Source organism: Carcharhinus amblyrhynchos, unplaced genomic scaffold (genome assembly GCF_965287045.1).
Source record: "Carcharhinus amblyrhynchos unplaced genomic scaffold, sCarAmb.v2.hapA scaffold_45, whole genome shotgun sequence".
NCBI classification, from domain to species: Eukaryota; Metazoa; Chordata; class Chondrichthyes; order Carcharhiniformes; family Carcharhinidae; genus Carcharhinus; species Carcharhinus amblyrhynchos.
The window spans coordinates 2,317,122-2,339,977 of NW_027649786.1; the positions used below are offsets into that span (position 1 = coordinate 2,317,122).

General features: G+C 44.4%; 1 protein-coding gene across 1 annotated transcript; it reads right to left on the reverse strand.

The window, feature by feature from the left end:
- Positions 1-612: 612 nt before the first annotated feature.
- Positions 613-21,968, reverse strand: LOC145337243 (E3 ubiquitin-protein ligase TRIM35-like). The gene is made up of 8 exons (XM_080182032.1): positions 21,580-21,968; positions 12,442-12,537; positions 10,667-10,900; positions 6,952-6,974; positions 6,743-6,858; positions 4,202-4,266; positions 1,013-1,420; positions 613-633 (listed from the first exon to the last, which is right to left on the reverse strand). The coding sequence occupies exons 1-8, from the start codon at positions 21,952-21,954 to the stop codon at positions 613-615; spliced, it is 1,338 nt and encodes a 445-aa protein (XP_080038158.1). The 5' UTR covers positions 21,955-21,968.
- Between the last annotated feature and the right edge of the window lie 888 nt (positions 21,969-22,856).

A 22,856-nucleotide genomic window follows, 5' to 3' on the forward strand; every position in this document is an offset into this window, starting at 1 on the left:
TATAGATTGGATAAACTACATATATTATAACCAACAGAGGTTCATAAACTATACCCGGGATGCTATAAAAGGGATAGCGGAACAGTTAGATGCTACGTCCCGAATGGCCTGGGAGAACCGACTAGCTCTGGATATGATTCTGGCCGAGAAAGGGGGAGTCTGTGTTATGATCGGGACTCAATGCTGTACTTTCATCCCCAACAATACCGCTCCCGACGGATCAATCACCCGGGCTCTGAGGAGCTTGTCAACTCTAGCCGACGAGTTGGCAGAGCATTCAGGGGCAAACACCGACTGGACCGGGTGGCTGGACGAATGGTTCGGGAGATGGAAAGGGGTGGTAGTATCAATGTTAGTATCCTTCATGGTGGTATCAGGGGTCCTGGCGGCCTTAGGATGCTGCGTTATTCCCTGCATTCGGGGATTAACGCAGAGACTGATAGAGACGGCTCTTATGAAACGGGATGTCACTGATGGAGGGGTGGTGGGAATCCACTTGGAAAGGGAGGAAAGGGAGACCCTCCTAGATAGGTCTCCCGATGATGAAGATTGGGACGAGCAAGTGGATAGTATGTTAGCCGAACTGGAACAACCTACTCGCGCATATCTGAACTAGATCTGGAAAAAGGGATGCTAGTAAAAAAAAAAATTACAGACAGTAAAAAGAAAAGGGGGGATTGTGAGAAGTAGTGTAATTTTTAAGGCTGCAAGAGCTAACAGTACAATCAACAGTGATGGACGAGTTCAGCAGCATACAGAAAGGGGGAGGCACATGACAGACAGTTAACTAGGTTACACGAAACAGATAACCGCAGTGATGAGATTAAGCGTAAAATGGGAGTTGAGAGAGTGTTAATTGAAGGAATGACACAATACAAGCCATTTACAGTGTTTAAAGTTAACAAGGTTAACAGCCAAATAAGGGGGAATGACACAATACAAGCCATCACAATGTTTGAAAAACAGTATAAAATGTGTTGTCCACGCGTGTAAGGTGTGCGCACCAGCTCACCCGATCTTGCAAGATTGTATAATAAACTGTGATCGAACGAGACAGCCCGTGGTCGTCGAAGTCTACAATCGGGAGAAAAGGGGAATATATCGGGAGGGCTACCGGCTGGGGAATTTGCCCCTGGCGCTCCGAACTCGACTGGTGGAAACCTAACGGTGTCAACGAAACCAAGAGTTGTCTGGTGGCTGCCACGCTAGCGGGTATCTGGCGGATACGGCCGGTGACAAAACTAACACTACTCACTGGAAAAAAGGCAACAACTCCATAAGCAGCTCCTGGGGCCACTGCACGATGATGGATCCCAGCCTTGAATCGGAGAGTATCAGTGTCCAGATCCCAGCCGACTCCCAAGCTCTCTTCTCTCTGGATCTGTCCAGTGATGATGCTGACAGAGGTTTGTGGGAGGATCTGTTGAAGGTCAGCACAGAAGGTGCTGAGTGACTCGATTTTCCCCGTGCCTGACTGAGCTGACCCAGTGTCCCTGACCGGCTCTCAAGGGGTAAGTCCCCGGGGCTGGACAAGCTGACCATAGAGCATGTTCTGGGATGTCCTTGGGGGTGGCGGGGGGACTAAACATGGGTCCTGAGGGAAAATCTAGTGACTGGAGAAATATTCCTCTCCATTATTGCCCTGCTGCCCAAGAGGGGCGATCTCCTCCTGTTTACGAAGTGGTGCTCAGTCTCCCTCCTCAGCACGGACTACAGGATCTTTGTCAGGACCATGTCTGCTCACCTTGGCACTGTGCTAGCCCACAGGATCCACCCTGACCAATCCCACCTGGATCGGGAGAAACAGTTTGACGGTGGATCACCAGTATTGTGGACATCAGATTCAGGGCCCATTTTCTTGGCTAATCCACCTCCTGTCCATGGTTCCGGAGTGTCAGATTGAGGGTAAATCCCCTCTCTGCCATTCCACTCTGCCCAGAGGGGGTTCCTGTACGGGCTGCTCTTACACAGCTTCCACTCCCTCGATCTCATTGCCCATCTGTGGCATTCTGTCCTTTTGTCTGGAGGAGGCACGGTCTCCCAATGGGATGCTGTCCGTTTGGAATCCTCCTTCTGTCCATTGGGGATTTGGTGTTACACACGGCAGTCCTGTGCAATGGAGAGTGAAATCAACTCACTCATTCCCAGGCTGCCTGTAATTTCTGTAACCTGGAGAAGTCTGTGTTTAATATTTCTATCGAGTGTGAGAGATTCCAGCTCCTCTTCCATTATCTGAAGGAGATGCTGCTCAATTGCTGGCTGCACTTCAGCCCCACTCTCCTGATCTTTGAGCACACGGTGCTGAGGAGAGCGGGCAGAGGATCTCCTTATTGGTCTGTTCCTGGGCCTGGTAAAGGTGACCATTAACAGGTCCAGGCAGTGAGCAGTCAACGGGATCATTTGGTGTAACTGCCTGCCTCTCTTCCACAGTTACACCTGTGTCTGGGTGTCCCTCAAGGATAAGGTGCACACCTATCCACCGGTACGCTTGAGGTCTTCCATGACCAATGCTGCGGAGCCGAGGTGGAGGCGGGGAGGGAGTGCGGAGATAGAAGCACAGGAAGTGTTGGAGACAGAGCACGTGGGGGCTATGGGGGTGATGTGGAAGGGTGGTGTCTCAGTGCAACATCAGCCCAGGTAAAATAATTTAAATTTTTAAATTTTGGATCTTTGCTCCAGTGGGTTATTCCTGCCGTGTTCAAATGGGGCACTTCATTATTTAGATTTGTTCAAAAGAGGAATAAGTAGATACAGACTGAAACTGTCATTGTTGGGTTCGGAGGCACATACTTTTGATATGTAATTCTGTAAATAAATGCAGATAAAAGTGTGTAAAGATTGGCCCCAGTTCTATCCTTCACCACTGTCTTTCTGAAATATCACTCTTTGGAGGAGAGTGACAGTGAATCCTCCACACAAGACTGGCCTCGGACTCTGAATCATTAAATGTAATTCAAAGTTATTTCCAAATCTGGGTGCACAATCTTAAACTGAAATTAATAAACTTAATCAGTTGCATTTTTACTGTGTTATGAACTCAAAGTGTCAATTTTTATTTGATATTACCAGGCCAGGATTCTAAGAAACACATACATGAACACTGCTGAATAAAGAGACCTGCTATCAAAACTTTTCATCTTGCACTCATCAGGACAAATGCAAGAATACTAAATTTCATACGGGACCAACAATTTGTGCTGCAAAAGGGAAAATTTGCTGATTGTTTGGCAAAGGTACTCTGATTGGTTGAGGCATTGCCATGGAGAATACACCAGGGAAGTTACAGTTTTTACTGAAATTCAAAAAAGGCGAGTATTTGTGACATTCTTATGTTTGTCCCGATGAGTGCAAAATGAAAATGTTCAGCAGGATGGGTACAAACTTACCAAAAAGTTCTAAGTACCGTAGCAGTGAGAAAATGGGAGTTATTGCTCCGGTTTTTTCAGCTCGCCCTGCATCACAATCTTTCCTCATTTAGTGTAATGGAAGAGCCTCCGTGTGATTCTCGCTGGCATGGACTGTCCGTGTACGTGATTCACCCAAAGTGGCTGCAGCTGAGTGCTGTTAACAAGGTGAGCTGCATATAAGTATTAACGATGGGACTGATAGTCACAACAGGAAGATGGCAAAGATTTTAAGGTTTTGAATGATCAGATATGAATGAACCCATTCTGCTCTAAGCAGGATGGATTTTCTGTGGCAGTGAACTCCAAATGGAACAAGATTTGCAGCAGCTTCAAGATATTTGAGAATTTAATTTTAGAGTTCCAATATTGTATCAATCATCAGCCTGATTTCAAATCTGGAAAAAAATTGGGGAGGGCATCTGGTAAGGAGTTACAGAAGACAGAATGGGTGGGGGAGTGCAAGGTTTACATTCACTTCTATTAAACAATGTCGAGCAACAGTCTCAGCTCTCGGATTACCAGACCTGACTCACCATTCCACATATATTGTCACAACAATGGGAATTACTACACTGCTGTAGTAACCCAGCAGCGTGGAGACCAAAAGCGACCCGTAGCATACTCCTATTGATGGATTCCTTGGCCACACCCACATTCCACTTTGTCTGGTTCCCCACCTCCACCTCCCAGGAATGTTTTCCTGATGTGAATCCCTCTGATCCCAGGACACAGGGACAGGGATCAAATCTCTCCGGATTGTCGGGGAGCTGCTGCCGTTTCCCGGTGTATCTCACGGTGCTCAGGTCCTCAGACAGGAGAAGGTAAGGACGGGCTGTATTAGGGTCGAAGGTGACTGGAGCTGGGAACAGATGGACACGGATAAAATGTTAGTCAGACTCACTGTAACTTTCACAGCCGGTTAGTGATTGGGAAAATCAGCAATGATCCAGAATTAGAAATTCATCCCCCGGGGAAGAGTTTAAACAGCGCACAGGGGAAAGGGGAAGACACTGCCCGGGGGGAAGGTTTTACCCGGACACCACACCCTGCAGTGAGGCTGAGGAAACCCCGTTACAGAGAGAGAGAGAAATGGAGACAGGCTGGGGGGGCGGGGTCAGGATGAGGGGCGGGGCTAGGTGGGGGCGGGTGCAGGCTGGGGGCAGGGCCTGAATGGGGGGCGTGGCATGGCCCAGGACGATTCGATGGCTGGTGAGGCGGGGGGAGGAAGGGGACTGGGGGCGGGGCCAGGCTGGGGGGCGCGGAGAGAGAGACAGAGTGAAGGCAACATCAGGTTGTTACAGAAACAAGCAGCCACACTTGGACCGTGCTGAATACAAGAGACGGATTAAAGAGCGAGAGAGTCAAGTCAATGGTGGTTTAGTCTGTGCCGTGTCCCCGGGGCTGGTTGGAGAAGTGAGTGTTCCTCAGTTTGAGGGATAGTGAGTTAGAAACCGGACAGTCCGGCAGCCCCTGTTAGAAGCCCCTGATCCACCAAAACCTGTGGCTCCCCTTGTACAGCGGAGGGAAACTCCAGTCACTGATGACGGGGCCCCACCGAGGGGGCAGCGAGAGGGGAAGCGCTTTAAACCCGGGGAAAAGCAGATCATCCCGACCTGTTTCAATTGTGGGGGAAGTGGACAGTTTGTCCGAGAGTGGAGGAAACCAATGAAGGGCCAGAGTCAGGGGACTCGGAGTCAAGAGACACCCGAGACAAACACCCCGAGTTTCCAGAAATCCCACAGATGAATGAAATGGTGTCAGCACGAAAACACTCCCCAGGGTCAGGTCCATGTGGCCCAGGGAGAGGGTGTCCCGGGAAATTCAGCAGGAAGGGACTGTACCCAGCCTGAGTATCCTTGTCCACTCGGGTATGATGAGTGTGATAGACAATGTGTAGATATTATAGTGGAGGGAGAGAAAGGTAGTAGAGACAGGAGTGTCCAACACGGGAGTAGATTCACCCTCTCCTCTGATCTACAGGAGGATCCATTATATTGGGAAGATTTACAGCTGATACAGGGGCTGGAGCGATATCCAAACCCTTAGGTTTTAGGGTGGGACCCCCTCCAGACAAAGTGGACATGGGTTTTAGTGAGATGGCGGCCATCGGGGGGCCGGATCGGCGATCAGAGGCCGGGTCCGGTCATCGGGAGGCCAACAGATACCGGGTCTGACCATCAGGCGACCGGGGGAGGTGAGGGGGGGATGCGCTTGTCAACCAATCTCCCGGCAGACTGAGAAATCAGTGCATGTGCACTCGCCCCACCAACGGAAATCCCTTGACTCTGTGATACACTCAGTGCCGCAAATTCATTCAACTAAACTCGCCCAAAAAATAGATGGGAAAATCTCCCGTATTCCTGCCTGTTGGGAGCTTAGTTTTTGGGGAAAATCATCCCACCCCCGTGTCCCAGCCGCAAAACCAACAGACTTTCCTTAAGATCGTGGAGAAAGAGCTGGAAAAGGCAGTAGCCTCTCGAGTGGAACAGCGAGTATTGGGACTGAGATGATAAATGTGAAAAGGCTTTCATTAAACTGAAAATGGACTTGCAGACTGGCCCAGCTCTGGGAGCTGTGGACCCCGACAAGGACTTTTATCTGGAAGCTGCAGCCACTGACATCAGTTTCAGTGAAGTCCTTCTGCAGGAAACAAACAGTCACTTGTGACCGGGAACCGATGTGAGCAGAGTCCCAGCAGACCTGGAAAAGGGATTTTCCACCTGTGAGGGACATCTGTTAGTGAGCTGTTGGACAGTGAAATATTTTACTGTTTTCACCCGCACCCAGTCTCTTACATTACTGACCCACCACAATCCAATCCAACTATTGTTAGACACAAAAATCACAGAAGGAACAGGATCTAGTGTCAGAATAACCAGCTGGACTTTATTGCTAAGTGGGAAAAACATTAAGGTAGACAGAATGGATGACCCTAAACTCAGCTCAACTATCCGGGAGAAGCCCATACTTGTACGGTACAGGGTGTTTCGGAAACTGGGGGAGGATTCAGGGCAGGAATCAACCCTGAGGGATGAGCTATTTATGTTGATGGCTCTAGTTTTGTGGAAGAAGGAAAAAGGAAAACAGAATGCTGATTAATGATCCACAAAGGGAGGTTGAATGGACAATTTCCCTTCCCAATACCGCGAGTGTCGAGCAGGTGGAGCTGGTCCTCTGACTCTCTGATCTGAAAATTCTGTATTTTAACAGAAAATTGACTGAAGTAAAATCTGATCTGATACAAATACAATTATATATTTACTTTAAAGAGACTGCTCCCTTCTACAAATGATAGAGAGCTATTTAATAGCTGGTGTCAGGAAGCTCACACCCACCTGTGTTAATCACTGTCAGCATCTTTTTCCACACTCTGTACTGCAGTGAGCAAATGTACTTCCCCACATTTATTAAAGGGTAAACCTTCTGTGGCTCTGGGAGAGTTCGCTTCACTCTGAAACAGGAGATAAAGGTCAGTGTTGGATCATTCCAGACTCGGGGAGAAATATGTTAGAAATAAAAATCACATCAAGGGTGTAAATTTTACCTTTTCTGTATATCCGGAAATTTCTGTGGAACAAGAACAATTATTACTATTTGTGTTTGGAGAACATTTTATCACAAAAAGAGACGGGATTCCACAGAAAAGTACGTTGAAAATATAGAAAGTTATGGAACTGCCTCTAACTGTCCTCACTGGACTGTGAGTTACTCCACAATATTACAAATGACTCCAGCTTCCTGCACAACACAACTCACAGAGTTACAATCCAATTGTAAAATCCTGATCAAAGTCCAATTATTGGATTTAATTTATTGTTTAACGAGATTCACTTTAAAATTTTCTTTGGGAAATGTTTTGACCAGTCCTCTGTCCCTTTCACCATCAAGTCTGATTACCCAAAAATGCTGGGTATATGGTTCAGAGTGGCTGGGGTGGGTGCCAATATTTGGAAGGACCACATTGCCAAGGTAAAGCAGAAACTGTGCATGTGGGAGCAATAATCTCTATTCGCTGTGGGCAAAAACCAGGTCACCAGGTGTGAGATACTGTTAGGGTTGCTGTATGTGGTGCAAGTCAGGCCCATACCCCGATCCTCCCCCATAACAGTCACCCGAGCCATCTTCAGATTCATCTGGAGATCCAAGATGGATTGTGTCTGAATAGATACCATTCACAAATCTCTGGATAAGGGAGGAAAATATGTACCTTCATCCTGATGGCCATCTTTATATGTGGCTGAATCAAGCTGTATATAGAACATAGAACATTACAGCGCAGAACAGGCCCTTTGGCCCACGATGTTGCGCCGACCAGTTAAAAAACAATGACCCACTAATCTAAACCAATCCCTTTTCGTCCATAAACCTATCCACGGATCTCTTAAACGCCCCCAAACTAGGCGCATTTACAGCTGCAGCAGGCAGGGCATTCCAATCCCTCACCACCCTCTGGGTAAAGAACCTACCCCTGACATCCGTCCTATAACTACCACCCCTTAATTTAAAGCCATGCCCCCTCGTGCTAGCTTTCTCCATCCGAGGAAAAAGGCTATCACTATCCACCCTATCTAAACCTCTAATCATCTTATATGTTTCAATAAGATCCCCTCTTAGCTGCCTTCTTTCTAGCGAAAACAACCCCAAATCCCTCAGTCTCTCCTCATAGGACCTCCCCTCCATACCAGGCAACATCCTGGTAAACCTCCTCTGCACCCTCTCCAAAGCCTCCACATCCTTCCTGTAATGTGGGGACCAGAACTGCACACAGTACTCCAAGTGCGGCCGCACCAGAGTTGTGTACAGTTGCAACATGACGCTGCGACTCCGAAATTCAATCCCCCTACCAATAAACGCCAAGACGCCGTATGCCTTCTTAACAACCTTATCTACTTGATAGTTCCTCAGGACACAAATACAAAGTACCGCCAAGTACTGAGGTTCTACCTATCCCCGATGTTGCAAAGGATGGATCTGGTCACATTTCCATAGAATGCTCCAAGTAGTTGGATTATGCTGTTTCACCTGTCCCTCATAGAAAAATGTGTTCAGAAAAAGCACTTTTTTAAATCCATAAGTCCATCAAGCAGCAGTCTACACTGAATGTCCTCGAGGCCCTGAGGGAAACGGAAATGATGGATCCTGTCGGATGGTTCCCTGAGCAGACTGTCAAAGTTATTTGTGGGCGAAGAGACAGTCACAAGCTCCTTGTGGAATGTGCCTTTGCATGACAGTCTGGAGAGAGATGTAGTGGTATTTGTTGAGGTTCATCCCAAGTAGCTCCGTGACACGGGACTCTGTGCTCTACGAGCTGTTCACAGGGACAGCCACCGCAGTGGCACAATGGAGAAAGGCCATTGTGTAAGACCATTCAGCCAATGACACAAGGGGCTAGTAACTATCAAACCCCTCAGACTGTGTGCTTAATTCTAACTCTATAGAAATGTATTGAAACACTGCAGAGTGCAACATGACCAATGTCTGTTGTTTGAAATGAATTGCACTCTAATGAAAAGATATATTTTTTGTTTATGTGTCCAATCCAATCAAAGTCCAATTCAGAGTGTCAGCAAGTGAGACATTCCCGATCCAAGCTGACAAGACAGGCTTCTCACTACCTGCCTTGGGTTTCATCGTCATGATGTAGAGATGCTGGTATTGGACTTCCACACACCTGATGAAGGAACACCGTTTCCGAAAGCTTGTGGGATTAACATCAAATAAACTGGTTGGACTCTAACCTGGTGTTGTGAGACTTCTTACTGGGTTTGATCTCCATGATCCAAGCTGATTGGAGCAGGCATTGCACCTCCTCCAAGGCTCGATCTCATTTGCATCTTAACCAAAAGGCCGAGATACTGCTTTAAAAAATTGCTTCAAATGAAGCCTTAATGTAACCTTGTGACCTTAAACAAGTTCAGCACATCAATACTACACTTGATTTTAGCCAAAAGATCGAGGATTGAAACATATGTAATGTTCTCATGAAGCACATCAGATCTTCAGGAATTCTGGACAATATGTAAACATCACTGCGCTTTACTGTGATAATAATTTGAAATTTTGTAAGACGTCTTTCAGACACTGTACAAATAAAGTATATTTTTGCAGATACAAAAGTACTGCTTGAGTGGATCCTGAATTGTAGTTCACATGTCTCAGACCATTAGGGTCCAAGACCAGAACCCCAGGTATATTATGAAGCTAGAAGAGACCCCAACAAATTTTCCATTTTTGCATAGCTGTGAGGAAAGGATACTTCACTCTAGGAGTCATTCCACTGACAAATTCGGGAACCTTTGTCAAAACAAGTTTTATTCACAACACGGTATAAGTGTGACTCTAATAAAATGGAACAGCTTACCCAACTCTTTGAACAATCATTAAACATGAAAAGAAACAACTCTACTTTCCAGTATAAAAACCATTTTAAATCCAGTTAGCAATTGCAAATATATTTGCTGGAATGAGTGTAGACAGCCTTGGAGTTTTCAAAGGGAGCTTTCAGAAACCTGCAGGGCTCTCCTAACTTCAACCTGAACTGCCAAACTTCAACTCCTTTCTGCAAAAGTCTTTTCTACTTGCTACAGATCCAGGACTACACATAAACCACAACATCACACAACCCTGTCAATCATTCTAATCTGAAATCCCAGGAGAACTTAAGTAAACAAACTTAACTCCACTTAACCTAATCACTTGCCAGGTTGAACACTAATTATTCTGCTCTCCCAGGACCTGAACTGTATTCCCTCCAGTCAGACTAATCACCTTTGGCAAAAAAGCTGAACTTAAAAACATTCCCCAAAACATAAAAAACTGCTATGGATGGGATTTTGCAGCTTCACTCATCCCAAAACCATAAAGTCACGCCCAAAGTCAATGGACCTTCCCACTGTCCGCCCCCTCGCCCGTGTCAATTCCTATGGTGGGCGAGGAGGTGGACACGTGCATCACACAGGCCAACTCAGGGGAGAATGGTCTGACCATTCTGAGGGTTTCTCATTCTATATGAAGCTGATTTTCTGCATTATTTAATTTGATGAAACTATCCTTCTGTAATATTACACTAAACAAGCTCCAGATTTAGTCATTTCCATGTTAAAGACAGCTATTAGTGATCTTAGTGTGAGACAGAGAAATCCACATGTCACAGGTGATTGGGGTAATTTTGGTCAGTGACTTTTCTATTCTAGATTTTGACGACACAACCTGCTCACTCTTCAAGACGGTGAAGCAGAGAAAAATAAAGAAACAGTTACCGTTAAAAACTTGATATTGTCCTGTTCACTCAGCTCTTGTTCAATATTCTGAACAGTGATTGAAAGCGATGAGATTTCCTCCGTTATCTTCTCAATCCTCTCCTTCATCTCCTGACTCTTTTTCTCTTTCTCCAGTTTCAGATCTTCCAACACAATCCTCTCTTCCTCACGGAGAAACTGGTGAAGTTTTTCAAATTCAGCTTTAATCTGTTTCTCTGTCTTTACACTTTGATCCTTTAGAAAATATCAGTGAGATTGAAAAATCAAATGAGGATGTTTAAAAGGTTGTTCAGCCTGAGCAGTTCTGTTCTTGTTGGAATGTTAGAGAGAAAAACATTCCCAATCCTGTTAATTCCCAATCCTGATTATTTATTTCTTCTCCGTGTCTGCATGGGTTTTCTCCAGATGATCCGGTTTCCTCCCACAGTCCGAAAGATAGAATCATAGTGTCACAGAGCTTTACAGCATGGAAACAGGCCCTTCAACATAACTTGTCCATGCCGCCCAGGTTTTACTATTAAGCTAGTCTCGATTGCCCGCATTTAGCCCATATCCCTCTATACCAGTCATCCCCACATAACTGTCTAAATGCTTTTTAAAAGACAAAATTGTACCCACCTCTACTACTACCTCTGGCAGCTCGTTCCAGACACTCGCCACCCTCTGCATGAAAAAATTATCTCTCTGGACCCTTATGTATCTCTCTCCTCTCACCTTAAACCTATGGCCTCTAGTTTTAGCCTCCCAGACCTTAGGAAAAAGATGTTGACTGTCTACCTTATTTATGCCCTCATTATTTATAAACCTCTTTAAGATCACCCCTAAGCCTCCTACGCTCCAAGAAAAAAGTCCCAGTGTATCCAACCTCTCCTTATAACTCAAACCATCAAGTCCCAGTAGCATCCTAGTAAATCTTTTCTGCTCTATTTCTAATTTAATAATATCCCTTCTATAATAGGGTGACCAGAACTGTACGCAGTATTCCAAGTGTGGCCTTACAATGTCTTGTACAAGTGCAACAAGACGTCCAACTCCTGTAATTCAATTTTCTGACTAATGAAACCAAGCATGCCGAATGTTTTCTTCACCAGATGTGCTGGCTAGGTGCATTGACCATGCTAAGTTCTCCCTCAGTGTACCTGAACAGGTGCTGGAGTGTGACAACTGGGGGATTTTCACAGTAACTTCATTGTGGTGTTAATGTAAGCCTACTTGTGACACTAATAAGTAAAGTTTAAAAACTTTAAACTTTATTGAAATGTATATGAGTTATTATATGTAGAATAAACTATTCTCTAATACAGCGAGACCAAGATTACCAGATGATATTGATTCAGAAGATGGAGCTTATTTTATATTAATAAAATGAATGCAGTGAAATAATTGATTATAGATTAGTTGCACTGGACAATAGATTACCAGATGATAATTTATTCAGGAGAGGAATCTCTAACTGAGGATCGATTTGCTGACTTTTCTATTTGGTTTATTGGTGACAATCTTGGAATTTAAATTTCAAATAAAACATTTTCCCTGTATCTACACCGTCAAACCCTTTCATAATTTCAAAGAACTCAATTGGGTCACCTCACAGCTTCTTTTTTCCAGCTGGTTTGACCTTTCCAGAAAGGTATAATCTCTGACTTCTGGGATCATCATATACATATATCTTTTGCACCTTTTCCATTTTACAATATGGAGATCAGACTTCTGCACAGAACAATTCTGGACATCACTAATTCTGTATAAAATGTTGAACAAAAGATGAGAATTACCTGAATGTGGGTTAATGTTTCCTCAAAGTCACTCTTTATATCATCACATTCGTCCTGCTTCTCTTGGATCAGATCCAGTTCGGTTCGCAGTTCCTCCTGAACAAGGAATGATAATTAGTTTGTACATTTTCAGAATTAAATACCCCAAATTGAATACCATAATGTTCAAATTAAAGATCTGAATACTTTTATTATGAGGCTCTTTTTGCTTCACATTCAGCAGTTTTTACTGAAAAAGAAACATGCTGTCAAAACTTTTCACCTTGCACTCATGGGACAACTCACAAGAAATTACCAACAGTCAGGGAACAATTTAAACTGCATGAGAAGAGAGTACTGAATGGTTGGCAAGTCTATTCTGATTGCTGGAGTCATTGCCATGGAGAATGCAGCATGTAACAGGTAACTTCCTGGATTGAATCTGCAGTTCACCAATATTTCGAAACAATCCTGATTGTGTTCAGAATTCCATTGCACAATTTAGGATTATCAGTCAGGCTCACAATATGGCTCACTGACATATACTAGAAGCCACAAATATTCACACACAGTCCCTGTCCTTAACCGACACAAGGAGCATATCCACACATTCCACCTTTTACATTCAAACAAAAGTTTGAGGAACAAACATTCCCTGGTTCACTCTTCCAGGGCAATACCTTGACCAATGGAGAAAAACCTGTCAAGTTTGAATTTTAAACAGAAGTTCAGTCACACCATCGCTCCCTCCAGAATATTCCAACTCACCTCCTGACTGCTGTCCCACATTCTACCCTCCTGAGACCATCCAAACCTCTGCTGCCCCTCTCCTTCCTCACACCAAGTTCCAATCATAAGAACATAAGAACATAAAAAATAGGAGCAGGAGTAGGCCATCTGGCCCTTCGAGCCTGCCCCGCCATTCAATAAGATCATGGCTGATCTGTCGTGGCTCAGTTCCACTTTCCCGCCCTCTCCCCATAACCCTTAATCCCCTCTCTTATCAAAAACCCATCAACCCGCTTCTTAAAAATATTTAGCGAGGCTGCCTCCACCACTTCAACGGGCAGAGAATTCCAGATATTCACCACCCTTTGAGTGAAGAAGTTCCTCCTCAACTCCGTTCTAAACCGCCCCCCCTTTATCTTGAGGCTGTGCCCCCTAGTCCTACTGTCTTTTTTGAGCGGGAAGAGTCTCTCCACCTCTATCCTATCCATCCCATTCATCATCTTATACGTCTCAATGAGATCTCCCCTCATTCTTCTAAACTCTAACGAGTACAAGCCCAGTTTATTCAGCCTCTCCTCATAGCTCAACCCCCTCAACTCCGGTATCAGCCTAGTAAACCTCCTCTGCACTCCCTCCAAGGCCAAAATATCCTTGCGCAGGTGCGGCGCCCAAAACTGCACACAGTACTCCAGCTGCGGCCTCACCAATGCCCTATACAGCTGCAGCAAGACCTCCCTACTTTTATATTCAATCCCCCTCGCTATGAAGGCCAGCATCCCATTCGCCTTCCTGACCACCTGCTGCACCTGCAGGCTGGGTTTTTGCGACTCATGCACAAGGACCCCGAGGTCCCTCTGCACCGTCGCCTGCTGCAGTTTTTCGCCCCGTAAGTAATAGTCCTTCCTACCATTCTTCCTACCAAAGTGGACCACCTCACACTTGCCAACATTAAATTCCATTTGCCATTTCCTGGCCCATTCGCCCAGCCTATCTAGATCCTTCTGCAGACTCTCCACACCCTCCACGCAATTTGCCTTTCCCCCAATCTTGGTGTCATCAGCAAATTTCGACACCCTACACTCGGTTCCCTCCTCCAGATCATCTATATAAATGGTAAATAGCTGAGGCCCCAGCACCGACCCCTGGGGCACCCCACTAGTCACCAACCGCCAATCCGAATAGCACCCATTGACCCCCACTCTCTGCCTCCTATTTGACAACCAATCCTCTATCCACGCTAACACCCTACCCCCAACTCCATGTCCTCTGACCTTCTGCAGTAACCTCTTGTGAGGTACCTTATCAAACGCCTTCTGAAAATCCAGAAAGACCACATCCAACGGCTCTCCTCTATCCACCGCCCTAGACACATCCTCATAGAACTCCAGTAAATTTGTCAGACACGACTTCCCTTTAATGAAACCGTGTTGCGTCTGCCCTATCAAGCAATTCCCTTCAAGATGCCTCGCAATTTCCTCCTTAATGACGGATTCTAACATTTTACCTACCACAGACGTTAAACTAACCGGCCTATAATTCCCCGCCTTTTGCCTGGCACCCTTCTTAAACAACGGCGTAACATTAGCCGTTTTCCAATCATCCGGCACTTCCCCGGAATCCAGCGACGTCTGGAAAATAACCACCAAGGCATCCACTATAACCTCCGCCATTTCTTTCAGAACCCTCGGATGCATTCCATCCGGTCCTGGGGACTTGTCCACAATCAGCCCCTCCAGTCTGTCGCGCACCACCTCTCTAGTAACAGTAATGTCATTAAGACCCTCCAGTCCTACCACCTTTCCATCGCTAACACCCGGCAAATTATTCACGTCCTCCTCCGTGAAGACAGAAACAAAAAAGTTATTCAAGACCTTAGCCATATCCCCATCCCCTACCACTAGGTCCCCTTTCTCATCCTCTAAGGGACCAACGTTCACCCTAGCCAGCCTCTTCCTTTTTATATATTTATAAAAACTCTTGCTATCCTTTTTTATATTAAGCGCTAGCCCGGCTTCATAGCTTCTTCTACCCTCCTTTATCAACTTTTTTGTCAATCTTTGTTGACACTACCTGACGCTTGCTAACGTACACTGGCTCCTGGTTAAACAACTCCTGGATTTTATCTGTTCTTATCTTTAAGATATCACCACATAATAACTCTATAAAGTCCGAAGTAATTTATAGATATGCTACTGAGCGTCAGTGGTGGAGGGAGTGGATGTGGTGCCAATCAAGCCTGCTGCTTTGTCCTGGATGGTGTCGAGCTTCTTGAGTGTTGTTAGAGATGCACCCATCCAAACAATCCATCACGCTCCTGACTTGTGACTTGTAGATGGTGGATAGATTTTGAGAAGCAGGAAGTGAGTTTCTGGTCAATGGTAACCCCAAGGATATTAATAATGGGGATTCCTGAGGGACTCCTGCAGGAATGTCCCGATGCTGAGATGACTGACCCTCCACAACCACAACCATCTTCCTATGTGCCAGATATGACTCCAACCAGTGGAGAGTTTGCATCCAATACTCATTGATTCCAATTGTCCGAGGGCTCCATGATGCCACATTCGGTCGAATGCAGCCTTCATCTCAAGGACTGTCATTCTCACCTCACATTTGGAATTAAGCTAGTGACCCTGCCGAAACCCAAAATGGGTGTCACTGAGCAGGTTATTGCTGAGCAGGCGCTGCTTGATAACACTGTCGATGACCCTTTCCCTCACTTTACTGATGATCGAGAGTAGGCTGATTGGGCGGTAATTGGTCGGGTTGGATTTGTCCTGCTTTTTGTGTACAGGACACACCTGGGCAATTTTCCACATTGTTGGGTACATGCCAGTTTTGTAAGTGTACTGGAAAAGCTTGGCTAGGGGAGCGGCAAGTTCTGGAGCACCAGCCTTCAGTACTGTTGCCGGAATCTTATCAGCGTCCATTGCCTTTGCAGTATCCAGTGCCTCCAACCGTTTCTTGATATCACATGGAGTGAACTGAATTGGCTGGAGACTGGCATCTGTGATGCTGGGGACCACTGGAGGAAGCTAAGATGGATCATCCACTCAGCACTTCTGGCTGACGATTGCTGCGAATGCTTCAGCCTTATCTTTTGCACTGACGTGCTGGGCTCCTCCATCACTCAGTGTGGGGCTATTTGCGGATCCTCCTCCTCAAGTGAGTTGTTTAATTGTACACCACCATTCATGACTGGATGTGACAGGACTGCAGAACTCAGATCTGATCCGTTGAGGAGACTGCCACCTAAACATGGAGATCAGCACCCCCTGATTCTCCCTTTCATTTGTCCGATTGGACCAGTAAATTCTCCCCTCTTGTTCGGGACAGGAGGTCTTTTGGTGTAGTGGTAGCGCCCCAACTCAGACCAGAAGCTCTGGGTTCAAATTCCAACACCAGGACTTGTTGGCCACAGAAACAGTTTTCAACGTGGTTCAACAGGCTGATAATCAGCTCAAAAATCTTCCACTATTCCCCAATGGGTAAAAAAAAAACATCATGGATATAAAGATACAGTAAACAGACAAACTTATTTCGGGTCGTATGCCTTTTCTGCCTGTTTAGATTGTACATCGTATCTAAACTTCTTAATACACTTACACTATCCTAAATTCACTCATGAGTTCTTGGTCATCTATCTGGGGCAATCCGAGCCTCCAGCAGCTTAAATCTTCCATGTCCTTTGTTTAAAATCTGTCCATGTCTTTGCTCCTCTCTATTTCTATAATCTCCTTCAGCCCCACAATGTTCTGAGAAATCTGCTCTCATCGAATTCTGACCTCTTGATTATCCCTGATTTTAATTCCTCCCCTATTGGTAAGTTTACTTCTAACTGCTGAGGTCCTGAGCTCTGGAATTTTTTCCCTAAATTTTTCCGATTCTCCACCTCTCAACCTTGAAAACATTCCCAAAAACCCCACCTCTGTGATTTGCTTCCTGCTTCCAAGTTTTGCTCCATCTGTCCCAACTTGCCTGATGTGGCTCATTTAACTTTATAACATTCCTGTGAAGGGCCTCAGGATGGTTCATTACAGTAAAGGTGCTAGACAAATATTTTGTTGTTGGTCAGAAGTCAAACTCCATTTAAAGCGAATCTTTCACTCTCTGATGTACAAAAGTTTAGGTTTAATAATTATTTAGAATTAGTTGGTAGCTTCGTTAATGATTAAATAAGTGAGAGGTGGGTATCTGCCATAACACTCGCAGGTGGGACCTATTTCTTATACGGTGCAAACTGATGACCCTCAAGGTTTGGAAATCCCTGAACCTATGATCACAAATGAGCTGAATTCAGAAACAATTTTATCAGCTATTGTACCTGAGCCAAGTGGTGAACGGACTATCGAGAGCATGAAAGCAAAGGCTTCCAAATGACAGTTTTCCCTAAGCAGAACTGACATCCATGTAAAAGACTCTTGAACTGATTGTATCGATATAAAACTGTATATAATGATACTTGGTAAAATAATTATTGTTCATAGTGAGTCAGCGTTAAAGTTAATGTCAGTAGTCATGCTATTGGAGTAAAAGGGAAAGGATGTTATGTATTTTAAACCAATATTTTGGTGTAAAGTGTGTCACATGAATACGTGGTGATATTATCAGAGGCCTTTGGAAGATTTTCCCCTGCTTCTATCTGGGGCTGTAAGCAAGCAACACCTCTGTAATAAAGCTCCACTAACTGGTTATGTAACCCACCGTGTGGCAACCTTTTCATTACTCTGTCTTTGCTGTTGAAGTGATCTGATCACTTTAGTATTATAAATAATCATCTTTGGTTCTGTTAAGTTCTGTAATCAGTTTTTATAACGATGTAGTTCTCTTGACTTTTATTTCGATGAACATAGAATGTATTCTGCTGTTTTTATATTTGTGTCCTGTAACCAACTTTAAGACATTAATAATCTTTCTGCGCTGATTCTATATAAAATACATATACACTTCCTGTAATTTCTGGAAGTTTGTCATTTTTGTAAGGCTATGCACCACTCAGTTCTCTCATTATTTTTAATTATTTCATAACAAACACTGGCAGATATGACAAAAACAGGTAATTACAAATTTGTTCTTTCAAAGCACACTGATAAACATCTGTCTTAATGAGAGCTCTACTGAACAAACAATATTGATATCTTTACATCAATTAGGCACCTGGGAAAAAGAGCCCAAACATTGAGTATTACTGACATAATACACACTTGTATCTCAAATCTTTCTCTTTCTCTACACCTTAACCAACACTACATTTTGCACTCTCTTCTTTCCTTCTCTATGAACAGTATGCTTTGTCTGTGCAACGCGCAAGAAACAATGCTTTTCACTGTATGCTAATACACGTGACATTAATAAATCAAATCAAAAAACCAAATACATGGCTGCCGAAACATTCTAAAGACATCTGTAATCTCAGTGGAAAATCATAAAATTGAATAAAATGACAGAAAAAGATATAAAGGGAGGTATGATCCCACAAACAATTGACACATTAGAGGGCCAATCAGAAGTCAACAGGGAATGACCCATAGATGTTGACAAACCAATCAGAAACTGATCCTGCACCATCTAAACCAATCAGGGACTGATAGTGTGCTGCTCAAGCCAATCAGAATTCAAAAACATGATTAATCAGGCAGATGGGCTGTGGTTTGAAAGAATGAAAAGCTTTGAACTGCCAGGCAGGTGCTGAATTTGAAACCAAAGAGACTGCTACCCAACTGAGAGCAAGAGAGCTCAGAACTGAAAGAGACAGACAGACAGAGAGAGAAGAGCAGGAGAACTCAGAATGGACAAGGACAGACAGACAGACAGAGAGAGAAGAGCAGGAGAACTCAGAACTGAAAGGGACAGACAGAGAGAGAGAGAGAGAGCACGATTGGACCACATGTTACATTGTGCATGAGACTGGATCAGGAAATAAGAACCACTTTGAGTCAGGAAAGTCACCGTCCAGTTTGTTAAATATTACGTTTGTTGCTTAATAAATGTTTTCTGAGTTACATCACTAGATTGCCTGCTTCCACCACTTCCACAAGCAGTGCGTTCCAGGCTTCCTCCACCATCTGCATGAAAAACTTTCCCCGTATGTCTCTCTTCAACTTTTCTCCTCTCACCTTGAACCTGTGCCCTCTTGTAGTTTACCTTTTCACTGTAGGAAAAAGCCTCTGACTATCCAGTCTATCTATGCCTCGTAAATTTTTGAACAGTAAAGGAATTAAGGGTTACGGTGACTAGGCGGGTAAGTGGAGCTGAGTCCACGAAAAGATTAGCCATGATCTTATTGAATGGCAGAGCAGGCTCGAGGGGCCAGATGGCCTACTCCCACTCCTAGTTCTTATTGTCTCCTATTACCTAAATTGTTAAAGTCTCAAAAGAACAAATTACTACTGAATGAGGGCAGACTCAGATTTGGAAGTTAAACACATCCTAAAATCTCTGCCTGGTTTCTGAAGCAGCAATACAAATGGCAGTTCATCGAAAGACTGAGTAATTAAATGATAAAAATTGAGAGACAATAAAACCCAAATCTATGTTCCCTGTTCAGGATTCCAAAGAACAAAACAGCACAGGAACAGGCCCATCAGCCCATCCAGCCTGCACCGATTCCTAATCCTTATTTAGGCCTACTACTTATTGTCCATTTGTGGTTTCTATCCCTCTGTTCACTTCCTGTTCATGTGTCTATCAAGATGTACCTTGAACTTTGCTAATGTGCCTAATTCCACCATCTCCACTGGCAGTGTGTTCCAGGCCCCCTCCACCTTCTGTGTGAAAAACTTTCCCCGTACGTCTCCTTTCAACTTTCCACTTCTGAACTTGAACCTGTGCCCTCTTGTAATTTACCTTTCCACCCTTGGAAAAAGCCTCTGACTATTCATTTTATCTGTGCCTCCTAATAGATCTCTATGAGGTCACCCTCAGCCCCCGTCTTTACAGTGAAGACAATCCAAGTTAATCCAACTTCTCCTTGTACCTAAAACGCCCCAGAACAGGGAACATCCTGGTAAATCATCTTTGCACGCTCTCCAAAACATCCTTGACCTTCCAGTAGTGTAGCAATAAGAACTGAACGCAGTTCTTCAGGTGTGGCCTAACTAATGTTTTATAACAGACCACAATCAGTAAGGATAGGTAACAACACCGCCTTCACAATCATTCTCAATACCAGTGCCCCACAAGGCTATGTTCTCAACTCCCTACTATACTCCTTGTGTGGCCAAATTCCCCTCCACTCAAGTTTCAAGTTTGCAGATGTCACCGTCGTAGTGGGTCGGATCTCAAACAATGATGAGACAGAGTACAGGAATGAGACAGAGAATCTGGTGAACTGGTGCAATGACAATAATCTCTCCTTCAATGTCAACAAAACGAAGGGGACAGGCATCGACTTCAAGGAGTATAATGGAGAAAAGGCCCCTGTCTACATCAAAGAGGACAATGTAGAAATGGTCAAAAGCTTCAAGGTTTTAGGTGTCCAGATCACCTACATGTACTGGTCCCCCCATGCCGACACTATAGTTAAGCAAACCCCAGTGCTTCTGCATTCTGCACTCTCTCATTTCCTTCTGTATGAATGGTATGCTTTGTCTGTATAGCGTGCAAGAAACAATACTTTTCACTGTATACGAATACATGTGACAATAATAAATCAAATCAAATCATTTACTACCTAATTTGCATCTGAATTTGATCCTCCAAAATGCACCATCTCACATTTGTCTGGATTAAACTCCATCTGCCATTTCTCTGCCAAAGTCAGCAATATGTCTATATCTTGCTGTATCCTTTGACAATCCCGATCACTATCTGCAACTCCGCCATTTTTTGTGTCATCCATAAACTTACTAACGGACCACTTACACTTTCCTCCTGATCATTTATATATATTACAAACAACAAAGGTCCGAGTACTGATCCCTGTGGAACACCTCTAATTACTGATGTCCATTCCAAAAAGCACCCTTCCACCACTACTCTCTGTCATCTATGACCAAGCCAGTTCTGTATCCATCTAGCCAGCACACCCCAGATCCAATGAGACATTACCTTTTGTAGCAGCCTGTTAAATGCCTTACAACATTTTATAGAAAATATCCAGAGCCTTTCCCCTCATCAATCATTCTTGTCAACTCCTCAAAAAACTCAATCAAGTTGGTGAGACATGACCTTCCCTGCACAAAACCATGCTGCCATCAAATCCATTCATTTCCAAATGTGAATAAATCCTGTCTCTCAGCATCTTCTCCAACAGCTTCCCCACCACTGACACTGGCCTGTAATTACAGGGATTGTCTCTGTTTCTGTTCTCAGAGGAACAACATTGGCCATTCTCCAGTTCTTTTGAACCTCACCTGTGGCCAATCAGGATGCAAAGATATCGGTCACATTATCTGTTTCTGTGTTTTATTTTACACAGGATCTCCTCACCTTAAACTCTTCAGCAGCTTCTTCCACTGGCAGCATCTCATGGTTTTGATGATTTTTTGAAATCTGACAAATAACACAAATGGGCTGATTGTCAGTTTTACAGAAAACTTTCAGCTTCTCCTGGTGACGGCTGCATTCCTGCTGTGTTTTATCACCTTTGTCACTTTTCACAAACAGTTCCACGATGTTGGAGAGAGTGCGGATCGGTCTCAGATCCCTGGAGGAAGTTTCTTTTCTACAGATGGGGCAGGAGGCAGTGACAGCTTTCTCCCAGTACTGGGTTATACAGGATCGACAGAAGCTGTGATCACAGTCCATTAAAACAGGATCTTTATACAGATCATGGCAAACAGCACAGGAAAGTTCATCTTCCATCTCGACAGACTGATCACCTTGTTCTATACTCTGAGTAAAAGGGTGATCAACGTTCAGTGAAATACTTTCAGTTTCATTTCCTGATTCAAACCACACCCAGAAAGGGGTGGAGAAAATGAGCAATCTAAACAGATTACTGATAAACAAGATTTATTCACTAATTTTGATCCAGAAATCACCACCATAACTGGCCTCACTCAATTTTTGATCCTGTATTTTTACATTATTCTAATACAGAACAAAGACAGAAGTTAACCTGGGCAGATTTCATTTAAATTGTTCGCACAGACTTTTCATCAGAGCAGGAAAGAATGGAAATTATTGCTGCGTCAAATAGGACAATAAATTTTTTTTATTAAAGATCAAAGCTTTATAAACAAAGACAAAGCGAACTGAATTAGGCTGTGTCACTTTCTAGGTGTTGTGTCGTGGTCACTTCAGGACCTTTGAAAAGTTACAGCACAGGAGGAGGCCATTCGGCCCATCTTGTCTGTGCCAGTCTGAGGACACCCAGGTGCCCTTTCTAATCCCACCTTCCTGCACCCGACCCACAGCCCTGATGTGTCTCAGTGTCACATTGTGTTTGATAATCATCTTGTGAAGCACCTTGGCACATTTCACTCTGCTGAAGCTGCCGTCCAAATGGAAATTGTTGTTGTTTTGAGTCAAATCCTGGGCCAAGGGCTGAAGTAAGAGTCTGACACAAACCTCGGGCACTGTCTCTGATCATTCACTAACTGTTTCCACTCACTTTGACCTGAAGTCTCCCCCAGGCAGCCCCCAGGAATAAATGTCACATCTTCATCGGCCTGGCTAAGATGCTCTTTGGGAGAGTGGGTGCAGACTGGATGGGCCCAATAGCCTTCTCCTGTATTGTTGGGGTTCTCTGAGGGAAGACAACT

Coding starts and splice junctions, on each gene's coding strand:
- LOC145337243 (XM_080182032.1), bottom strand. CDS start 21,954: ATGGAAGATGAACTTTCCTGTGCTGTTTGCCATGATCTGTATAAAGAT. Junction 6,859..6,951: donor TTTCCGGATATACAGAAAAG/GTAAAATTTACA, acceptor CTCCTGTTTCAG/AGTGAAGCGAACTCTCCCAG. Junction 4,267..6,742: donor GCTGACAGTGATTAACACAG/GTGGGTGTGAGC, acceptor ATCTGTTCCCAG/CTCCAGTCACCTTCGACCCT.